Raw genomic sequence first — 21,394 nt, forward strand, 5'->3', positions numbered from 1 at the left:
GGAAAAAAATAACCAGAATATTGGGTTTTCTTTTTAAAAATATATTTTGAACTTTTATGAAAAACAGCAAAATATTAAAAAATCTAGCACTGGGAAATTTTTTTTTCAAGATTCAGTCTGTCACTTAATGCAATGACCATAACTTCTAATTTATATATATCAACAATTGTGTTTAGATAATTACATTGCTCTCTGAGGGAAACTGCCCTAATCACAGTTCTCTCTGAGGTAACTATACTCAAAAAATACTATACTCTATCCCCTCCTTACCCTTTCTCCTTTAGAAATCTGAAAAGGGTACGAAGTATGTAATCAAAGTGGTGGGCAGCAGGGACAGGGGTGAAATAATGAGAAGCAGTGGATTTCTTATTCCTGGATAAACTAGCGATAAGGGAAAACTAAAAATAAGCAGAAAAAGATACACCGATTATTAGATAAGAACTAGAATTGATAGAAAAAAGAGAAAACAAAGAAATGTAGACATTGAGAGTGGCTAAGAAACATTTATGGTAGAGATCTAGAATAAAGCATACACACAAAAAACTCTGGTAGGGCTAGGGCTTACTTGGTATGATAGGCAGATTCTAAAATGATCTTAATAATCCCAGTTTCCTGGTATTCATGTCTTTGTGTAATCCTTTCTTCTTGAGTGTGGAGCGGATTTATTGACTTCAGTGTGGACTGGATTTAGTGACATTCTTTTCTAGCAAATAGAATGTAAAAGAGATAATGGGATGCCACTTTTAAAATTAGGTTACAAAGAGACCGAGGCTGCCATCTCGTCACCCCCTCACAAACTAAAGAACACTAACTGCCACGCTGTGAGCTGGGGAGACTCTCATGGCAAAGAACTACTGACTTCAGCCAATAGACAGCAATGACCTAAAGCCTGTCAACAGTCATGCCAGTGATCTGAGAAGCAGATAACAGTCATGCCAGTGTTCCATCCTCATTCCAGCCTTCAGATGCCTGTAGCTCTAACACCTTGACTGCAGCCTTGGGAGAAACTTTGAGCGAGAGGCACTCAGGAAAGCCATGCCTAGATTCTTGACCCACAGAAACTGTGAAATAGATGTTTTAAACCATAAAATTATGGATTAATGTGTTACATGCTATGTGCTACATTAGTTTAGTTCAGTTCAGTCGCTCAATCGTGTCCAACTCTTTGTGACCCCATGGACAGCAGCATGCCAGGCCTCCCTGTCCATCACCAACTCCCGAAGTTTATTCAAACTCATGTCCATTAGTCGGTGATGTCATCCAACCATCTCATCCTCTGTCATCCCCTTCTCCTCCTGCCTTCAATCTTTCCCAGCACCAGGGTCTTTTCAAATCAGTCAGTTCTTCACATCAGGTGGCCAAAGTATTGGAGTTTCAGCTTCACCATCAGTCCTTCCAATGAATATTCAGGACTGATTTCCTTTAGGATTGACCTGTTGGATCTCCTTGCAGTCCAAGGGATTCTCAAGAGTCTTCTCCAACACCACAGTTCAAAAGCATCAATTCTTTGGCACTCAGCTTTCTTTATAGTCCAGCTCTCACATCCATACATGACTCCTGGAAAAACCATAGCCTTAACTAGATGGAACTTTGCTGGCAAAGTAATACCTCTGCTTTTTAATATGCTGTCTAGGTTGGTCATAACTTTCCTTCCAAGGAGTAAGCATCTTTTAACTTCATGGCTGCGGTCACCATCAGCAATGATTTTGGAGCCCCAAAAAATAAAGTCAGCCACTGTTTCCACTGTTTCTCCATCTATTTGTCATGAAGTGATGGGACTGGAAGCCATGATCTTTGTTTTCTGAGTGTTGAGCTTTAAGCCAACTTTTTCACTCTCCTCTTTCACTTTCATCAAGAGGTGCTTTAGTTCTTCTTCACGTTCTGCCATAAGGGTGGTGTCATCTGCATGTTACTGATATTTCTCCTGGCAATCTTGATTCCAGCTTGTGCTTCATCCAGCCTGGCATTTCTCATGATGTACTCTGCATATAAGTTAAATAAGCATGGTGACAAAATACAGCCTTGATGTGCTCCTTTTCCTATTTGGAACCATTCTGTTGTTCCATGTCCAATTCTAACTATCGCTTCCAGACCTGCATACAGATTTCTCAAGAGGCATGTCAGGTGGTCTGGTATTCCCATCTTTTTTAGAATTTTCCACAATTTATTGTGATCCACACAGTCAAAGGCCTTGGCATAGTCAATAAAGCAGAAATAGATGCATTTCTGGAACTCTCTTGCTTTTCTGATGATCCAGCAGATATTGGCAATTTGATCCCTGGTTCCTCTACCTTTTCTAAATCCAGCTTGAACATCTGGAAATTCACAGATCACGAATTGCTTAAGCCTGGCTTGGAGAATTTTGAGCATTACTTTGCTAGCATGTGAGATGAGTGCAATTGTGAGGTAGTTTGAGCATTCTTTGGCATTGCCTTTCTTTGGGATTAGAATGAAAACTGACCTTTCCCAGTCCTGTGGCCACTGCTGAGTTCTCCAAATTTACTGGTATATTGAGTGCAGCACTTTTACAGCATTATCTTTTAGGATTTGAAATAGCTCAACTGGAATTCCATCACCTCCACTAGCTTTGTTCATAGTGAGACTTCCTAAGGCCCACTTGACTTCACTTTCCAGGATGTCTGGCTCTAGGTGAGTGATCACATCATCATGATTATCTGGGCCGTGAAGATCTTTTTGTACAGTTCTTCTGTGTATTCTTGCCTTCTCTTCTTAATACCTTCTGCTTCTGTTAGGTCCATTCCATTTCTGTCCTTTATTGAGCCTATCTGTGCATGAAATGTTCCCTTGGTATCTCTAATTTTCTTGAAGAGATCTCTAGTCTTTCCCATTCTATTGTTTACCTCTATTTCTTTGCATTGATCACTGAGGAAGGCTTTCTTATCTCTCCTTGCTATTCTTTCGAACTCTGCATTCAAATGGGTATATCTTTCCTCTTCTCCTTTGCTTTTGGCTTCTCTTCTATTCACGGCTATTTCTAAGGCCTCCTCAGACAGCCATTTTTCTTTTTGCATTTCTTTTTATTGGGGATGGTCTTGATCCCTGTCTCCTGTACAATGTCATGAACCTCTGTCCATAGTTCATCAGACATTCTATCAGGTCTAGTATCTTAAATCTATTTCTCACTTCCACTGTATAGTCATAAGGGATTTGATTTAGGTCATACCTGAATGGTCTAGTGGTCTTCCCTACCTTCTTCAACTTAAGTCTGAATTTGGCAATAAGGAATTCATGATCTGAGCCACAGTCAGCTCCCGGTCTTGTTTTTGCTGACTCTATAGAGCTTCTCCATCTTTGGCTGCAAAGAATATAACCAATCTGATTTCGGTGTTGACCATCTGGTGATGTCCATGTGTAGAGTCTTCTCTTGTGTTGTTGGAAGAGGGTGTTTGCTATGACCAGTGCATTCTCTTGGCAAAACTCTATTAGCCTTTGCCCTGCTTCATTCTGTACTCCAAGGCCAAATTTGCCTGTTATTTCAGGTGTTTCTTGAATTCCTACTTTTGCATTCCAGTCCCCTATAATCAAAAGGACATCTTTTTTGGGTGTTAGTTCTAGAAGGTCTTATAGGTCTTCATAGAACTGTTCAACTTCAGCTTCTTCAGCATTACTGGTCCAGGCACAGACTTGGATTACCATGATTTTGAATGGTTTGCCTTGGAAACAAACAGAGATTATACTGTCATTTTTGAGACTGCATCTAAGTACTGCATTTTGGACCCTTTTGTTGACTATGATGGCTACTCCATTTCTTCTAAGGGAATCTTGCCCACAGTAGTAAATATAATGGTCATCTGAGTTAAATTCACCCATTCTGGTCCATTGTAGTTCACTGATTCCTAAAATGTCGACGTTCACTCTTGCCATCTCCTGTTTGAACACTTCCAATTTGCCTTGATTTATGGACCTAACATTCTAGGTTCCTATGCAATATTGTTCTTTACAGCACTGGACCTTGCTTCCATCACCAGTCACACCCACAACTGGGTGTTGTTTTTGTTTTGACTCCATCTCCTGCGTGCTACATAGCAATACGTAATTAATGCACTGGGGTTTAAAGATTTGGGGATTTTGGACTCTGGAAGGTCTAGCACTATCACAGTTCCTGTTCTAGTATTTCCATTTTTTCCGTATTCTATTCTCAAGTGAATCCTTATTAAAAAACACAAACACACCAAAACCGTAGCCTGAAAGTCTCTCTACTTTGCAACCAAAAGAACTTCACAAAATTAGCTATGTCTCCTATAATTAAAAAAGGATAAACTATGTTCACGTAGCTTTAGTGTAAGACACAAGACCATTTATTCCAACTTTTTAATTAAACATACAATCATTATGCATAATGTTTATTAACTGAGCATTCTAAACTCTACCACTTCTAACTACCTCCACATGACATAAGCAACTACACTTATTACTAACATTTCAACTGCTTGAACTTTTTTTGTTCACTACTCTGTATTTTGTTAACTACTCTGTCTTCAACATGCAAAAGTATCTGAGATATAGCAGATACTCAATGAATATTTGGTGTAAAAAAAAAAAAAGTGGTTGCCATTACACTTACAATCCAAACTTGTTCTTGCCATGGCCTACAAAGTTATTCACTATCAAGTCCCTGACTACTTCCCCTCTTAGTAACTTTCTCCACAGGTTGCTACATTCCATAAACAGTGGCCTCTGAGCTATTCTTGAGCACAGACAAGTCCTTGCTTCAGAGACTTCCTATTTACCATTTTCTCAGTCTGGAACAATTTTCCACATATAAGATGGCTGGCTCCCTCACTTCATTCATGTTTCTGCTCTAAAGTCACCTCCTCAGAGAGTCCTACCTTAACTAATTATTTACAATAGCCCTAGCACCTCACTTCATGATTCTCCATTCCCCTACACTGTTACATTGAGCCTCAGAACACTAATATCAGAACCTGACACTATAGTACATTCTAAGGAAATAATACAATTCAAGGGCAGAACTCAGTTTTGTTCAATGTCCTAATCTGCAGCACTTAAAACAATGTCTGGTACATAATAATTGTCAGATATTTGTTGGCTGAATAAACAGTCATAATTTTTAAAGGTATTCCAGAACTTATGTAGTAAAAACATCTATTTCAGTTATCATTTTTAAAATAAAATTAATCATTGAAATGCACCATATCAAAAGATTAAAGAAAAAAATTAAAAGCATTTGACAAAATCTAGTGTGTGTTCATAATCAGGAAAAAAACTCAGCAAACCAGGAAAAAGAGGGAAATTGCTTAACCTGACAAGGAACATTACACAAAAGCCTAGCAACAACTTCATGGTTATGATGAAAGACTGAATACTTTAATTGTTAAGACTGGGAATGAGGCAAGGTGTCTGTTCTCATTACTCCTATCATCATCACACTGGAGGTCCTAATTAGTGGGACAGATGAAGGAAAAGAAACAAGAGTCACATACATCTGGAAGGTAAAACCGTGTCTACTCATTGATGACATGATTCTCTACATAGAAAATTCCATGCAGACATGATCACTCACTCAGTTGTGTCCAACTCTTTGCAACTCTATGAACCATAACCCGACCAGGCTCCGCTGTTCATAGGATTTCCCAAGCAAGAGTACTGGAGTGGGTTGCCATTTCCTTCTCCAGGGAATCTTCTTGACCCAGGGACATTCTTCTTCTTGACCTCTGTCTCCTGCATTGCAGGCAGATTCTTTACCACTGAGCCACCTGGAAAGCCCTAAAGGGATCTATAAAAAAAAGCTCCTACATGTACTGAGCTTACTAAGGTAGCAGATAAAAAAGTCAAGACACAAAAATCACTTGTATTTCTAACTATTGGAAATGAAAAAAAAATGGAAAATTTTAAAACAGTATTAATTTCAATAGTTTAAAAATATTAAATACTGAGGTGTCAATCTAACAAAAAATGTGCAGGATCTACACACTAGAAAAATACATCATGTGAAATGCTTGGCTGGATGAATCACAAGCTGGAATGAAGACTGCCAGGAGAAATATCAATAACCTCAGATATGTAGATGATATCACTCTAATGGCAGAAAGTGAAGAAGAAATAAGAACCTCTTGATGAGGGTGAAAAAGGAGAGTGAAAAGCTGGCTTAAAACTCAAAAAACTAAGATCACAGCATCCGGTCCCATCACTTCATGGCAAATAGATGGGGAAACAATGGAAACAAGGACAGACTTTGTTTTCTTGGGCTCCAAAATCACTGCAGATGGTGACTGCAGCCATGAAATTAAGACGTTTGCGCCTTGGAAGAGAAGCTATGATAAACCTAGACAGCGTATTAAAAAGGAGAGATATCACTTTGCTGACAAATGTGCATATAGTCAAAGCTATGGTTTTTCTAGTAGATATGTATGGATGTGAAAGCTGGGAAATAAAGAACACTGAGCACTGAAGAACTGATGCTTTCTTACTGTGGTGCTGGAAAAGACTCTTGAGAATCCCTTGGACACCAAGGAGATCAAACCAGTCAATCCTAAAGGAAATCAACCCTGAACATTCTTTGGAAGGACTGATGCTGAAGCTCCAATACTTTGGTCAACTGATGAGAAGAGCCAATTCATTGTAAAAGACGTAGATGCTGAGAAAGACTGCGGGCAGGAGGAGATGAGGATGACAGGGGATGAGATGGCACCACCGATTCAATGGACCTGAGTTTGAGCAAACTCCAGGAGATCGTGAAGGACAGGGAAGCCTGTGTGCTGCAGTCCATGGGGTCCATGTCAGACACAACTTAGCGTCTGAACAACAACAAGATTGCTCATGGATTAATTATTCAATATTGTTGCAATGTTAATTCTCTTTAAACTGATAGATTTAACACAATCCCTGTCAAAATCTTGGCAGGAATTTTGTTAATATCAATAAGCTGATTCAAAATTTGTATGGAGCATTTTCCAGATGGTCCAGTGGTAAGGAGTCTGCCTCCCAATGCAGGAAACACAGGTTTGAGCTCTGGTCCAGAAAGATTCCACATACTGCAGAGCAACTAAGCCCATGAGCCACAACTACTCAGCCTGTGTGCTGCAAATGCTGAAGTTCACATTCCTAGAGCCCATGAGTCCATCCAACAAGAAAAGCCACCAGAATGACAAGCCCATGCAAAGCAACGAAGAGTGGCCCATGTGCAGCAAGTAAAGACCCCATGCAGCCAAAAGTAAATAATCAACAAATTTAAAAAAATTTGTATGGAAACAGAAAGCAACTAGAATAGCCAAAACAAGAATGAAGCTAAAGGACTCATAATGCCTATCTATTTACTTTGGTCAAAATAAGCATGAATTGGCCAAAATGGACACAGATCAATGGGAAAAAATAGCTGTTAAATAGACCCACAGGTATACAGTTAATTGATTTCTGATGAAGATGTAATGGCACTTCAATGCAGAAAGACGGTTTTTAAACAAATGCTCTGAACAATAAGGTACCCATCTGCAAAATTCTGAGCCTTAACCCATACATCATACCTTATACAAAAACAGTCACATACATCAGAATGGATAGACCTAAATGTAAAACTTAAACCCATAAAATATCTAGAAAAAAATAGGAGAAAATCTTTGTGATATTGGGTTGGGCAAAGTTTTTTTTTTTTTTTAACTATGACACAAAAACATTTGTAACAGAAAAAATTGGTAACTTGGACTTCCTCAAAATTAAAATAAACAATAAAATAAACATCTAACAACTATTTAAAACATAATAATTGAGGAGCCTTTGACATAAATATACAAAAGGTAGTATGTCTAGGAATTAGTGGAAATCAGATGTGCATACTCCTGAAAGTCACTGAGTTTACCATTCAGGTTAATTCAGAAAAATGGTTTCAACTATTATAGTTTTAAATTGTAACCATTTTCAACTGTGTATTATTTCCTCTTATGCATAACAGACATCTGTTTAGAGGCAGAGCACATGAAGAACACTGATTTGAGAGCATAAAATAATAATTCTGCTAGTTCACCTCAAGATATCTTCACTAGTTCCATAAGCTGTATTCCACATGACCAAAATTATTTTATAACATCTAAAGAGAGTTGGACTGTGAAGAAGGCTGAGCGCCGAAGAATTGATGCTTTTGAACTGTGGTGTTGGAGAAGACTCTTGAGAGTCCCTTGGACTGCAAGGAGATCCAACCAGTCCATTCTGAAGGAGATCAGCCCTGGGATTTCTTTGGAAGGAATGATGCTAAAGCTGAAACTCCAATACTTTGGCCACCTCATGCGAAGAGTTGACTCATTGGAAAAGACTCTGATGCTGGGAGGGATTGGGGGCAGGAGGAGAAGGGGACGACAGAGGATGAGATGGCTGGATGGCATCACTGACTCAATGGACATGAGTCTGAGTGAACTCCGGGAGTTGGTGATGGACAGGGAGGCCCAGCGTACTGCAATTCATGGGGTCGCAAAGAGTCGGACACGACTGAGCGACTGATCTGATTTGATCTGAAAAGGTATCTCCAGTATTTTGGAAGCCAATTTCAGACACTGAGAATAACTACAAGTAAGACCACCTGGTTTTCATTTGGGTATAAATCCATCCATACCACAACAACTTATTTATAGAGAAGTGCTTGTGACTGGCAGCTGAAAACCTCTTTCATCTTTTAAAAACAAAACAAAACATTTCCAGAAAAAACATGGAAATTAACCAGTTGACTTTTTAAAAGCAGAAAATGAAGAAATTTATTTTTTCTCAGAAATATAGCTTTGTCTATTTCTGATGGAAGCTGCATTTTATTTATTTTTTGTTGTTGTTTAATTGCTGCTGCTGCTGCTGCTGCTTAGTCACGTTAGCCGTGTCCAACTCTGTGCGACCCCATAGACAGCAGCCCACGAGGCTTCCCCATCCCTGGGATTCTCCAGGTAAGAACACTGGAGCGGGTCGCCATTTCCTTCTCCAGGCGATCTTCCCAAACCCAGGGATTGAACCCACATCTCCTGCATTGCAGGCAGATTCTTTACCACTGAGCCACCAGGGAAACCCACCTTCATTAAATGTATATTTGATCTAAGATCAAACATTAAACCATTCAGTTAACGCACACAATAACTGAGAAGCATGTTAAGAGACATTATGTTAGGTACTATAAAGATGGTAGTGAGCATGACAAGTAAGGTTTCTATTCTTACAGAGCTTACATTCTATCCAATAAATGGTAGACAGAGAATACACAAATAAGAAAATAAAAAGAAGTAAATAGGGGTCTCATTGTTTTTATAAAAATCAAAGTAGCGTAATAGAGCATGAATATGTTGCAGTAGGAGTTAACTTAGATTTGTAGATGAAGTCTCTTGATGACATCTGCTCTAAGACTAGAAATTACTAAAATCTAACCAAGATTTCAAGTAAGAGGTTTCCAAGGAAAAAAGACAATTCATAAAAACCTTTAGAGCAGGAATAAATTTGGTGAGTTTGAAGAAGAACAATTATAAACTTATCTAGAACATGAGCCAGAGAAAGGAGCCCAGGATCATGCCAGGGAGTTCACTCACATTTATCTGAACAAAGGAAGAGGCATTACAAAGGATAAAGAACCCTAAAAGAAAACTTAGAAAGTTCAGCTGGTGGGAATTCCCTGGCAGTCCAGTGATTAAGACTTTGACTTCCCAATGCAGGGAGCACAGGTTCAATCCCTGGTTGGGGAACTAAGATCCTGCTTGCCATGTGGTATGGCCAAAAAAAAAAAAAGAAATGCTAGAGACTAACACCACCATAACTGAAGTAAGAATGCCTTTGATGGACTCTTTAGTAGACTGGACATGGCTCAGAAAAGATCTGAGCTTGAGGATATATCAATAGAAACTTACAAAATGAAAAGAGGATTGATGGTGCGGGGGGAGGGGGAGGTTGGGGGGCAGGGACACATAAACAAGAATATCCAAGAACTGTGGGTCAACTAAAAAAGGTGTTAATGTATAACATAATGGGAACACTGAAGGTGAAGAGAAAAGAAATATTTGAAGCAATAATGACTGAGAATTCCTCCAAATTAATGTCAGACATAAAACCACAGATCCAGTAAAGTCAGAGAACACAAAGCAAGATAAATGCCAAAAGTAAATTATATAGCATAAGTCATTCAATACATGAAGCACTGTATTAAAATTAAAGTACACAAAATTATATATAATAGACAATATAATTGGAGAAGGAAATGGCAACCCACTCCAGTTTTTTTGCCTGGAGAATCCCAGGGATGGGGGGAGTCTGGTGGGCTGCTGTCTATGGGGTCGCTAAGAGTCAGACATGACTGAAGCGACTTAACAGCAGCAGCAGCCAATATAATAGCTAAGAGTATTTAGAATAATAGTTCATTAAAATTTTTTTATCACTAAAAATTTATCATACATTTTCCCCACTAGAATGAAAGCTGTATGAAAGCAGGATGTGAATGTTTTCATTCACTGCTGTATCAGAAAATATTGTTGGGTACATAGCAGGCACTTAAAAAATATTTCTTCAATAAACATCATCCAAAATAATAAAATCATTTAAAAATTTCAAGGGGACTTCCCTGGTGCTCCAATGGCTAAGATTCTGCACTCCCAATGCAGGGGGCCCAGACTTGATCCCTGGTCAGAAACTAAATCCTGGATGCCACAACTGAGAGTTCATGTGCTGCAACTAAAAGATCCTGCATGTCACAGAGATCTGGTGTGCCACAACTAAGACCCAGCACAGCCAAATAAGTAATAATTATAAAAACATAACAAAAATGTCAAGGAAAGGGGTTCATAAGATACTTTACTGTGAAAAGAATCTCAAGGCAAGGAAATACAACATTGCTGTCCAATAGAAACATGACGTGAGCTACACATGTAATTTAAAATGTGCAGACACATTATAAAAAATAAAAAGAAACATGAAATTTTAACTTCATTGTTACCCATTATACACAAAATATTATGACTTCAACCTGTCAGGATAAAAACATCCTTATGAGATATATTCTTTTTTGTGTGTGCTAAAACCTCAAAATACAGTGTTTATTTTACATTTAGCACAAAGTCTATATGGACTAGCCACATTTCAAGTGCTTAATGTTAATAGCCACACGTGGTTAAGGATTACTGTACTAGATAGTATAAAGTATATAGTACCCCTAAAGTAAACATGAATCAACCATTAACTAAAACATTTCAGTTCCAAAGCATAATAGCAGCTTCAGGTCAGTTCAGCTCAGTCGCTCAGTTGTGTCCAACTCTTTGTAACCCCATGAATTGCAGTACACCAGGCCTCTCTGTTCATCACCAATTCCTGGAGTTCACCCAAACTCATGTGTATCAAGTTGGTGATGCCATCCAGCCATTTCATCCTCTGTCGTCCCCTTCTTCTCCTGCCCACAATCCCTCCCAGCATCAGGGTCTTTTTCAATGAGTCAACTCTTTGCATGAGGTGGGCAAAGTATTGGAGTTTCAGCCTCAGCATCAGTCCTTCCAATGAACACCCAGGACTGGTCTCCTTTAGGATGGACTGGTTGGATCTCCCTGCAGTCCAAGGGACTCTCAAGAGTCTTCTCCAACACCACAGTTCAAAACCATCAATTCTTTGGCGCTCAGCTTTCTTCACAGTCCAACTCTCACATCCATATGTGACCAGTGGAAAAACCATAGCCTTGAGTAGACGGACCTTTGTTGGCAAAGTAATACCTCTGCTTTTTAATATGCTATCTAGGTTGGTCATAACTTTCCTTAGGTTATACAAAAAGAATGTGAAAAAGGCAAATCCTCAAAGGAGTTTTCCAAGCATCTTGATCTTCTTATGAATACTCAGTTTCTGGAGACCAGTGTGGAGATTCCTTAAAAAAACTGGAAATAGAACTGCCATATTACCCAGCAATCCCACTGCTGGGCATACACACTGAGGAAACCAGAATTGAAAGAGACATGTGTACCCCAATGTTCATCGCAGCACTGTTTATAATAGCCAGGACATGGAAGCAACCTAGATGTCCATCAGCAGATGAATGGATAAGAAAGCTGTGGTATATATACACAATGGAGTATTACTCAGCCATTAAAAAGAATACATTTGAATCAGTTCTAATGAGGTGGATGAAACTGGAGCCTATTATACAGAGTGAAGTAAGCCAGAAAGAAAAACACCAGAACAGTATACTAACGCATATATATGGAATTTAGAAAGATGGTAACGATAATCCTGTATGTGAGACAGCAAGAGACACAGATGTGTAGTTTGGACTCTGTGGGAGAGGGCGAGGGTGGGATGATTTGGGAGAATGGCATTGAAACATGTAAAATATCATGTGAGACGAATCACCAGACCAGGCTTGATGCATGATACAGGATGCTCGGGACTGGTGCACTGGGATGACCCAGAGGGATGGTATGGGGAGGGAGGTGGGAGGGGAGTTCAGGATGGGGAACACGTGTTCACCCATGGCAGATTCATGTTGCTGTATGGCAAAACCAATACAATATTGTAAGTAATTAGCCTCCAACTAAAATAAATTTATATTTAAAAAAAGAATATTCAGTTTCTAATTATGCAGATATTGGGTGGAAAAAACAGTATTTGGATCTTATCTAAATCTAAGAAATTTGTTTTTAGTTGCTAAAATACTGTATTCTATTTACTCTTGGCACCACTATCATCTTTGATGGTATTTATTTTATATACACCCAAGATACTCAAGCAAAATAGGTTCCTTCTCTAAAAAGAATTTAGTCAGTCCATAAGACTTCAAAGAAATTGGAATGAGCAAAACTGATAAAAAACAACTTCCTTAACCACAACATACAGAAACTAAAATAGTAACCTAACAGGATTTAAGAAGCAAAACTGCAAGAAATCTTATCACTCTTTCAAAGGTGCTAAGAAAGCAACCAGATAAATTATTTTAACTATTGGTGGTTTAGACAGTAAAGAAACTGCTAGCAATTCAGGAGACCAGGGTTCAATCCCTGGGTCGGGAAGCTCCTCTGAAGAAGAGAACGGCAACCCAGGTCAGTATTTTTGCCTGGAAAATTTCATGGACAGAGGAACCTGGTGGGCTACATTCCATGGGTCACAAAGATAAGACACGACCGAGTAACTAATACCTTCACACTTTCTCTTTAAGAAGCAGTAGTTCTAGATAATCCAAAAATCAATTATATTTGCCAGGTATGAACTTTGCTTTCATGTTTTTTCAAGAGTTTTCAACCTGCATTCTGAATTAAAATTAATAATCATTCCTTAGCACATCTGCAGCCCAGCAATTTTAGGCATAGTGAACAAAAACACAAAAAACCAATCCACTGCAAAACTGTTACAGATAATGCACAAAGCAAACCACCCTACAGCAAAAGGTCCAGATTTCAATTTACGTTTTCTTAGAAGTATCATAAAAACTACCAACCAGAGACAATTTCAGTAAGACATGCCAAAGTTTATTCCTTTAAATTATAAGCATTTAAAAACTACAAAGAATAAAAAGTTTTTTTCTTCCTGGTTACATTAAATTTATTATAAATAAAACCAAGTTAATCCAAAAAATTGGAGGGACTGTAAAGTCGGGTCTACAATTTAATCCAATATTCACTGTGAATTAAGGAAGAAGTCAGTTGTTCTGATATACATTACTACAAATAAAAAGTCTTGCCCTGTTGTCTCCAAAATGCTTCCATTAGTGACTTAATCTTTAAGATTTATAAATCATATTTATGAAATTTAGCATTAATTAAACACAATCTAATCCCTTGGACATCATGAGATATAGTAAATACTATCATTTTGTTGCTGTTTAGTCACTTAGTCACGTTTGACTATTGTGACCCCATAGTCTGTAGCCCACCTTGCTTCTCTGTCCATGGGATTTTCCAGGCAAGAATACTGGAGTGGGTTGTCATTTCCTTCTCCTGGGCATCTTCCCAACCCAGGGACTGAACCTGCATTTCCTACATTGGTGGGTAGATTCTTTATCACTAAGCTACCACAGAAACCCAATATCATCATGTCATCTCTCAAAAGCTGCATGTACATAGTGAGATAATTATATCAATAATTTTTGAGTTGATCCTGACACTAGTAACCAGGTCTTTACAACTACTATTTAAGTATATGCAGGTCACATATACCAAATAAGTTTTGGCATTTGGGCTAAAGAAAGGCAAAGTTTGCCAATCTAGTCCATTTTCAGAGTTGAAACTAAAAATCTAGACAATCTAAATAAGACCAACCCATCCTTCTGAGAATGAACATTAAAAATTAAAAACCAAATCTGATTTTCGAGCCCCTAAAATACTACTCCAGATTTGATTATGACTTACATTCTAGCATGCATATGTATATTCCATAAAGTCCATGGAAAATATCATATCAATATCTACCCCCTGATATTAAATGTATTCTCTCAACTGAAATATGGATAATCCTAATTTTCTTCAATGCAACAATATAAACTAGGAATAAAAGTACCATAAAGAAAGCAGATTCATCCTTAAGTTAAAAGAAAGTGAAAAGACCACCAATAGATAGAAGTGAGAACTCTGAAGCAGAGGCAAACATTAAATTGTTTCCAAACTTATAACTTTAATGTGTTTCATATAGTTAATCCATTATAGTAACAGTGAAGGAGTATGAAAAAAGCATAACTTCTTTTAGGAAATTCTGAGCAGCTCTTTCAAACATTACTGAAATACAACAGGGCTAAAGTTCCAAATTTGTAACTCATAATGTTAAATTAAGTCAATTAAACCAATTAAGTCAATAAAAGTAATGAGAAAGAATCTATATTGGTATAACTTTATTCCTGAAAAATACAGGAATTACTGGAACATGCAAATACAAAATACACTGCTGTGTTTTCAAGATTTCTTTATGCCACAAATGGGCATTTGTAAATTACAGCAGAAAGCACTGCAGTAATTGGCATGACCAAGGTACCGTTAGCTCAGTACTTTGTATTCAATAATGTTTATAGCTAGAACTCCTTCCACTTTGAAAACTATGCCTAAAAAGGAATTCTCTTTGAAGACTAAAGGAATTTAATTAAAGATAAAGCCACTTGGGTGGCCACAGAACACATCAAACAGATCATAGTTCAAACTTCAAGCAGAATTATTACTATTCAGTTACAAAAGCATGACTCATAGGAATATAAATGAAGAGTCATGTTTTTTTTCTGTGTACATCAACTTATATCCAGAAATTCACGTTAAAATTTAGCGCTATCACATTTGCTCATTATATACATTTTAGCTTCAACTTAATTTCAAGTGGTTAAACACTGATTAATGACCTACTATCAAATAAAAACAAATTTTTAATTACTTTAAATAACATGCTTGAAAATTCTTGATCTTAAAGAACCAGAAATAATACATTAAAAGTTCATTAGAAATATAACAAAGCCTTAATTTTATAAATGAATGCATTCTTCCCAATTCTGCAAGAGAACTGTCACTTTCATACAGAAAAAAAAAGTGTTCCTAAAAACCTAAAAATATTAACAAGTATTTAAAAACTTTCACTATAAACTGTCTTCAGATTTCCATTACAGACTGTCTACAAGCAAGTACAATATCATTTTTTAACACTTGCTGAGAGTTGGACTGTGAAGAAAGCTGAGCGCCGAAAAATTGATGCTTTTGAACTATGGTGTTGGAGAAGACTCTTGAGAGTCCCTTGGACTGCAAGGAGATCCAACCAGTCCATTCTAAGGGTGATCAGTCACGGGTGTTCTTTGGAAGGGCTGATGCTAAAGTTGAAACTCCAATACTTTGGCCACCTCACGCGAAGAATTGACTTAATGGAAAAGACTCTGATGCTGGGAGGGATGGGGGCAGGAGAAGGGGATGACAGAGGATGAGATGGCTGGATGGCATCATCGACTCGATGGACATGAGTTTGAGTGAACTCCAGGAGTTGATGATGGACAGGGAGGCCTGGCGTGCTGCGATTCATGGGGTCGCAAGGAGTTGGACACAACTGAGTGACTGAACTGAACTGATTTGTTTATCTCACACAGAATAACAAGCACAGTTCAGTGAAATCTCTTCAGAACATGTAAAAAGGAAAAAAAAAAACAAAACCTTTCAGAAATGAATATACCTTTCTTTCCTTTCTAAATCAAACATACTGAAAGTAAGACTGTATTGATGACTGAGGGTCCTCACTAATGTACCATGTTCCATTATAGTCCTTTAATATAGTAATAGTAAGGACTTTAAGGCTAGAGGTGTAACAGATGATAGGTTTTAAAGTCAGTAAACTGGTTGCTAATTTCCTATTGACTGTCACTTCAATTGCAAGCAATTTCATTCCTTCACTGCTGATTGTAACCTGAAGAATACAATCAATAAACAATCTTCTACATCAGAAAGAAGGCTTTCGGCCTCTATCAACTATTGTACAGACAATTTAAAAAAACAGGAAGAGAGATAAATAACTAAGTAAAAATTACTCATAACAAATAAGATTTACGTGGTAGATTAAAGATAGGCTTTGTTTTTAGTTACTAAGTCGTATCCAACTCTTTTGTGACCCCACTGAGTATGGCCCACCAGGCTCCTCTGTCCACGGGACTTCCCAGGCAAGGATACTGCAGTGGGTTGCCATTTCCTTCTCCAGAGGATCTTCCCAACCCAGGGACTGAACACAAGTTTCCTGTATTGCAAGGAGATTCTTTGCCACTTTGCCACCAGGGAAGCCCCAGGTTAAAGGCAGTAAAAGATGTTAGAGGCAATTCAGAGATGTGCTATCAAGAGCATCTATATAATGAAGCAAAGTAACTCAGACACCAGGCTTTTTTCCTTTAAAAACAGAAAAGGCTACAAGTGAATCGGGAACAATTAAAGTAAAATTTGTAATCGAATTCCACACTAGACAGTTGAATGAATAAAGGAAATGAAATAGTCTAAGTTATTATGATAAATGGCATCAAAACTGGATGGAATTACTGGATAATGCAGCAGTTGCACAATGGGCAGTCACTGGCAGACAACTGTGATAAATCAAGAGGCCCCACCTGAACACAGAAGTACTCAAAGTAAGGAATAAAACAGGAAGAGTATATTGCCAATAAAGTACTCCTAACTAAGACAAATAAGCAAGATATAATTTCCTGAAAAATTTCAGAGATCAAAAAGATAAATAGTCAACTTGCAAGTGTTTATTAAGCATCAACTATGTAATCTGCACTGTATCAAATATGAAATATATTCCTCTTTCACAAGGGGCTTCTAAGAAAATAAAACACATATATCACAGACACACATGAAAAAAAATTTATGCTAATGAAAGCAAGTTCTTTTGTTTTACTGCTAATACCAGATGATGAATAAAGATGTAATATGAGGCATGCTCATACACTAGATGAGTATTAAACAATACTCTGGAAGGCAATTTGGTGATGTTACAAGAGCCTTAAAACACACACACTTCCACCAATAATTCCTCTTTTACAAATCTAGGAGAAATTTTTTTCCAAAGCTTTACATAAAAGGCTGTATTCTCTGTAGTGAAATTTATATCAGCAAAACATTAGAAACATCCCAAACATGTGCCAACAGGAAAAATTTTAAATGATAGTTATATGATATAACACTGAGCTTCCAAATATAATTTTTTCAAAGACTAAGGACATGGAACAGTTTATGAGGTAAAGTTAAACTACCACATAATCCTAGTTTTAGGAAAAATATGCAAATATTCACTGGCACATAGAAATACAAATTATTTGTATTTTTTATCTGCACCTGTTTTCTTTCTCCAAATTATTTTATAATAAGATTTAAAAACAAGCAATTACTATTTGAAAAGGTACATAACACACACACAGAGTAAATGTTAAAAAAAAAAAAAAATCAGTGTGATACAACTGGCCTGGATTTAGAAAAATTTCATGTAAAAAAAGTTAACCCAGAAGGGCTGGATAAAAGAAGTAATGATTATCTACATTAAAACTATGAGAAATGGCAGAAACCTTGACACTGATCTGATTAAGTGGAAAAAATGGGAGAATCAATGATAACAATTACAACAGATTTTAAAGACATTCAAATATATGCTATTTCATCATTTATATTCTTCTAAGATGCTGGCTTAAAAAAAAACGGACTTCTGTTAAAAAAAACGTATTACCTGTCAATTTCTGTATGTGTAGTGTTGATAAAGATTATAAACACTTTTACCAACACAAAGCATTTGATTCTCGTAACAACCTCTTAAGGCACGGACAGTATTACGAAACCATTCAGAAGAGGATACAGAATCGGAGAGGTTATAACTTGCCCAAACAAGCTAGTAGGAACTGGAAACAGCAGAGACCACTCACTGCTAAGCAATTTCTCAAGCAATCCACAGTCCAGAACACCAAGTTTTTTGCTAATGTTTAATTATTTTTAGAGCCACTTTTTCCTAGTCAAAAATACTGTCGATTTTGTCTATAGTAGTGGTAAATATCTTCAGCTCAGTTCAGTCGCTCAGTCGTGTCCGACTCTTCGCTGCTAAGTCGCTTCAGTCGTGTCCGACTCTGTGCAACCCCAGAGAAGGCAGCCCACCAGGCTCCCCCGTTCCTGGGATTCTCCAGGCAAGAATACTGGAGTGGGTTGCCATTTCCTTCTCCAGTCGACTCTTTGCGACCCCAAGAATTGCAGCACGCCAGGCCTCCCTGTCCATCCCCAACTCCCGGAGTGCACTCAAACTCAAGTCCATCGAGTCGGTGATGCCATCCAGCCATCTCATCCTCTGTCATCCCCTTTTCCTCCTGCCCCCAACCCCTCCCAGCATCAGAGTCTTTTCCAGTGAGTCTTAGGTTTTATCGCTAACAAACCTGCCCCATCCCTCAGTATTTAAAAAAAAAAAAAAAAAAATTCCCACTGACGCAAACTCAGCATGAAATTAAGCAAACTGGTTAGGGCGGACGAAGGAAAGACGAAAGAACTATCCTCTTAAATCTCGCCAGTTGACCAAAGTTTGGATTATCAAAAAGTAAAAAGAGTACCGCGCAGCAACAAAGACCAGCACAACCAAATATAAAAAAGCAAATTTTAAGTAACATGCTTTCCACAGTTAAAAACAAAACAAAACAAAACAAAATCTATCCCCGCAGACCGCTGATGCGAGGGTAAGAGTGAATCTGCACGGAGTAGAGCGAAAGCGGGCAGTGAACGAACCAAATGGTACTACTGAGTAAGAAAACACCACAAGAAGGTCCATCCAGTGCCTTTCCTCCCTGTAAAGCTAGCCTCTTCTTCCTTTCCAGTAGTTTAATAATCGGAACACTGTCTTGTATTTCTTGCTACCAAACACCACACATCCTCAAGTTTTCCGGCAATACATCAATCCCTTCAGCACACAAACTTGGAACCACCATTCCTCAACAATTCTCTAGATTCCCCTCCATCCCACGTAATTCTAAAGGCCAAATCAACGTCTGCCTATCTAAAGTGGAAACAAGTAAAACAACGGTCCCATCTAATACAAACAGGTCCGCCCTCAGAGATTCCCCAAAACAGGCGTCATCACAACCGCACTCAGCGAGGCGCAGCCGCCGAGGCAAGGGGCGGACCCGGGAGACCACGTGTTAGGCTCTCTGCGCACGCGCCAGCCAAAACAAAAGGGAGGACAGCCAAGCCCCGCCCCTGCTCCCACGTGACAGTCTAGATCCGCCCCTCCCCTCCCTCCACCCCTTCCCTCCCCTTAGCTCTGCCAAGGCTGTTAGGTTTAGCCGTTTAAATTTGGCTGCGGTCCGACCCTACCCTAGAGCGCGATCCTGTGCCGGGACCCAGAGTCCAACAGCTCAGAAGATTCGGGGGGCGAAGGGGCTGCCGGTCGGTCGCCTGGCCCGCAAGTCCACCCAGCGGTCTTCTCCGCTCTCCCCTCCCCGCGGGGCCGCAGTCCCCGGCAGAGGAGACCCAACCCCCTCAAGCCCGCCACTGAGACGCCGGCCACTCGCCTGCTGGGGCGCCCTGGCTCCCCTCCGCCGCCGCACCTTCGGTCCGGCCGTGGTGGGGGCTGCCGAGGTGATCTGTAGCTGCCCGCCCTCCTCCCCCCACCCGGGGCGCAGATGACTCGTCTCCAGAGCGCGTCCCGCTCCCGCCCCGGCCGCCGCCGCCGCCGCGGTTTAACAGTCCGCCAGCTGCCCGCAGCTCCGGGCGGCTCGGGGGACGGAACCTTGCCGAGGTGGAGGGGCAGTGGGCGGGGCACGCCGCTGGCCAATGGCAGCGGGGGAGGGGCAGCGCCATGCAAATGAGCGCGGGTGGCGGGGAAACCCCGGCAGGATGCTGGGCCGGCAGAAGCGGCCAGGAGCGTTCTGGAAGTGGTTGGAGCGCTGGCGCCCGAACCCTGCTGCAGAGGCGCGGCCGCTCCCTTGGGGCGGGCTCCGCACTGCTCCTGCTTCCTACTCACCGCGGTCCTCAGCCAGCCGGGAAAAACACACACACACACACACACACACACACACTCACACATACAGACACCAGGAATACCGCCCGGCGACTTCCCGCCCCTGCTCTGCTATTTCTGTACCACCACGACAGCAAAAACAAAGCGAGAGGATAGTCAGGCTGCTCTACACCCTGCCGCCCGCGCTGGCTCCTGGCGGCCAGACCCCCCTCCCGCCCCGCCACTGGAGGGACAAGTTTTAACAAAGCTTTGTCACTGTTGCCAAATCTATGCGTGTCCGTGCGCTTGCTTTTCTTCAGGTTCTGCGCTCGAATGCAAAGTCATAATTCTGTACGACCCTAGAAGGGCCCTGGGAGAGAGTGACAAATCTGCCTTGAATCTGAGTCGGTTTTATTGGTTTAAAAAAATAATAAATCAGGAAAGGTCAGCTCAAACATTTAAAAATCTGTACAGAGCTGGTTTAAGTGCCGTTGTAGTTAACTCCGTTCTGCAATAGCACAGTCAATTGACAGAGTTTTACGTGGAGATAGTTGGCCAGGGACACACAAAAACATCGCTGAAAAGTTTGCACCTGGCCCGGCGCTCCACTCACCACGAAACTACACCCAGGCATTTCCCTAGCCACGCACTCAAGTTTTGTGTGTGTGTGTGTGTGTTTAACATAACTGAGCACTAAATATAGCTCCTTAGACTGTAGATGGATTACAGGCTTTCCTAAACACCTAATTTACACGTGAAATGATACGGGGAATGAAGCGCACTAGAGACAATTGACAGTATTTCTACCGTATTAATAGGATAACATGGCAGGGGTGGGGGAGGCGGGGGCAGGAGGATGGAATCCAAGGAACTGGAGTTTTCACAAAACCTAAAACAACACAGATTACTGAAATTGGAAAATTACAGGCTTGTTCTTGGTCTTTAATAGATTGTGACAAAACTGCAATGGTTTTTATGACAAACTGCATTTATAGGAGAGAATACTGCTTAAAAATTGCTCAAA

At 39.7% G+C, this 21,394-nt stretch overlaps 1 protein-coding gene across 10 annotated transcripts in view; it reads right to left on the reverse strand.

The window, feature by feature from the left end:
• Positions 1-21,394, reverse strand: part of KANSL1L (KAT8 regulatory NSL complex subunit 1 like) — a 128,929-nt gene extending 107,535 nt beyond the window's left edge. For 5 of the 10 annotated variants that reach the window (XM_006073182.4, XM_006073181.4, XM_006073175.4 and 2 more), the window contains exons 1-2: positions 19,746-20,085; positions 566-703 (exon numbers count right to left, since the gene is read on the reverse strand). Coding sequence is in view for 1 of the 10 variants with exons in the window: in XM_044937757.2 (XP_044793692.2) it covers positions 19,943-20,457 (515 nt within the window). In the remaining 9 variants the exon portion in view is untranslated. Of the gene's footprint in view, positions 1-565; positions 704-19,745 lie in introns of all 10 variants that reach the window. The other 5 variants (XM_025278173.3, XM_044937757.2, XM_006073178.4 and 2 more) reach the window with 5 other exon arrangements.

The sequence above is a fragment of the Bubalus bubalis genome, chromosome 2 (genome assembly GCF_019923935.1).
Source record: "Bubalus bubalis isolate 160015118507 breed Murrah chromosome 2, NDDB_SH_1, whole genome shotgun sequence".
Taxonomy (NCBI): Eukaryota; Metazoa; Chordata; class Mammalia; order Artiodactyla; family Bovidae; genus Bubalus; species Bubalus bubalis.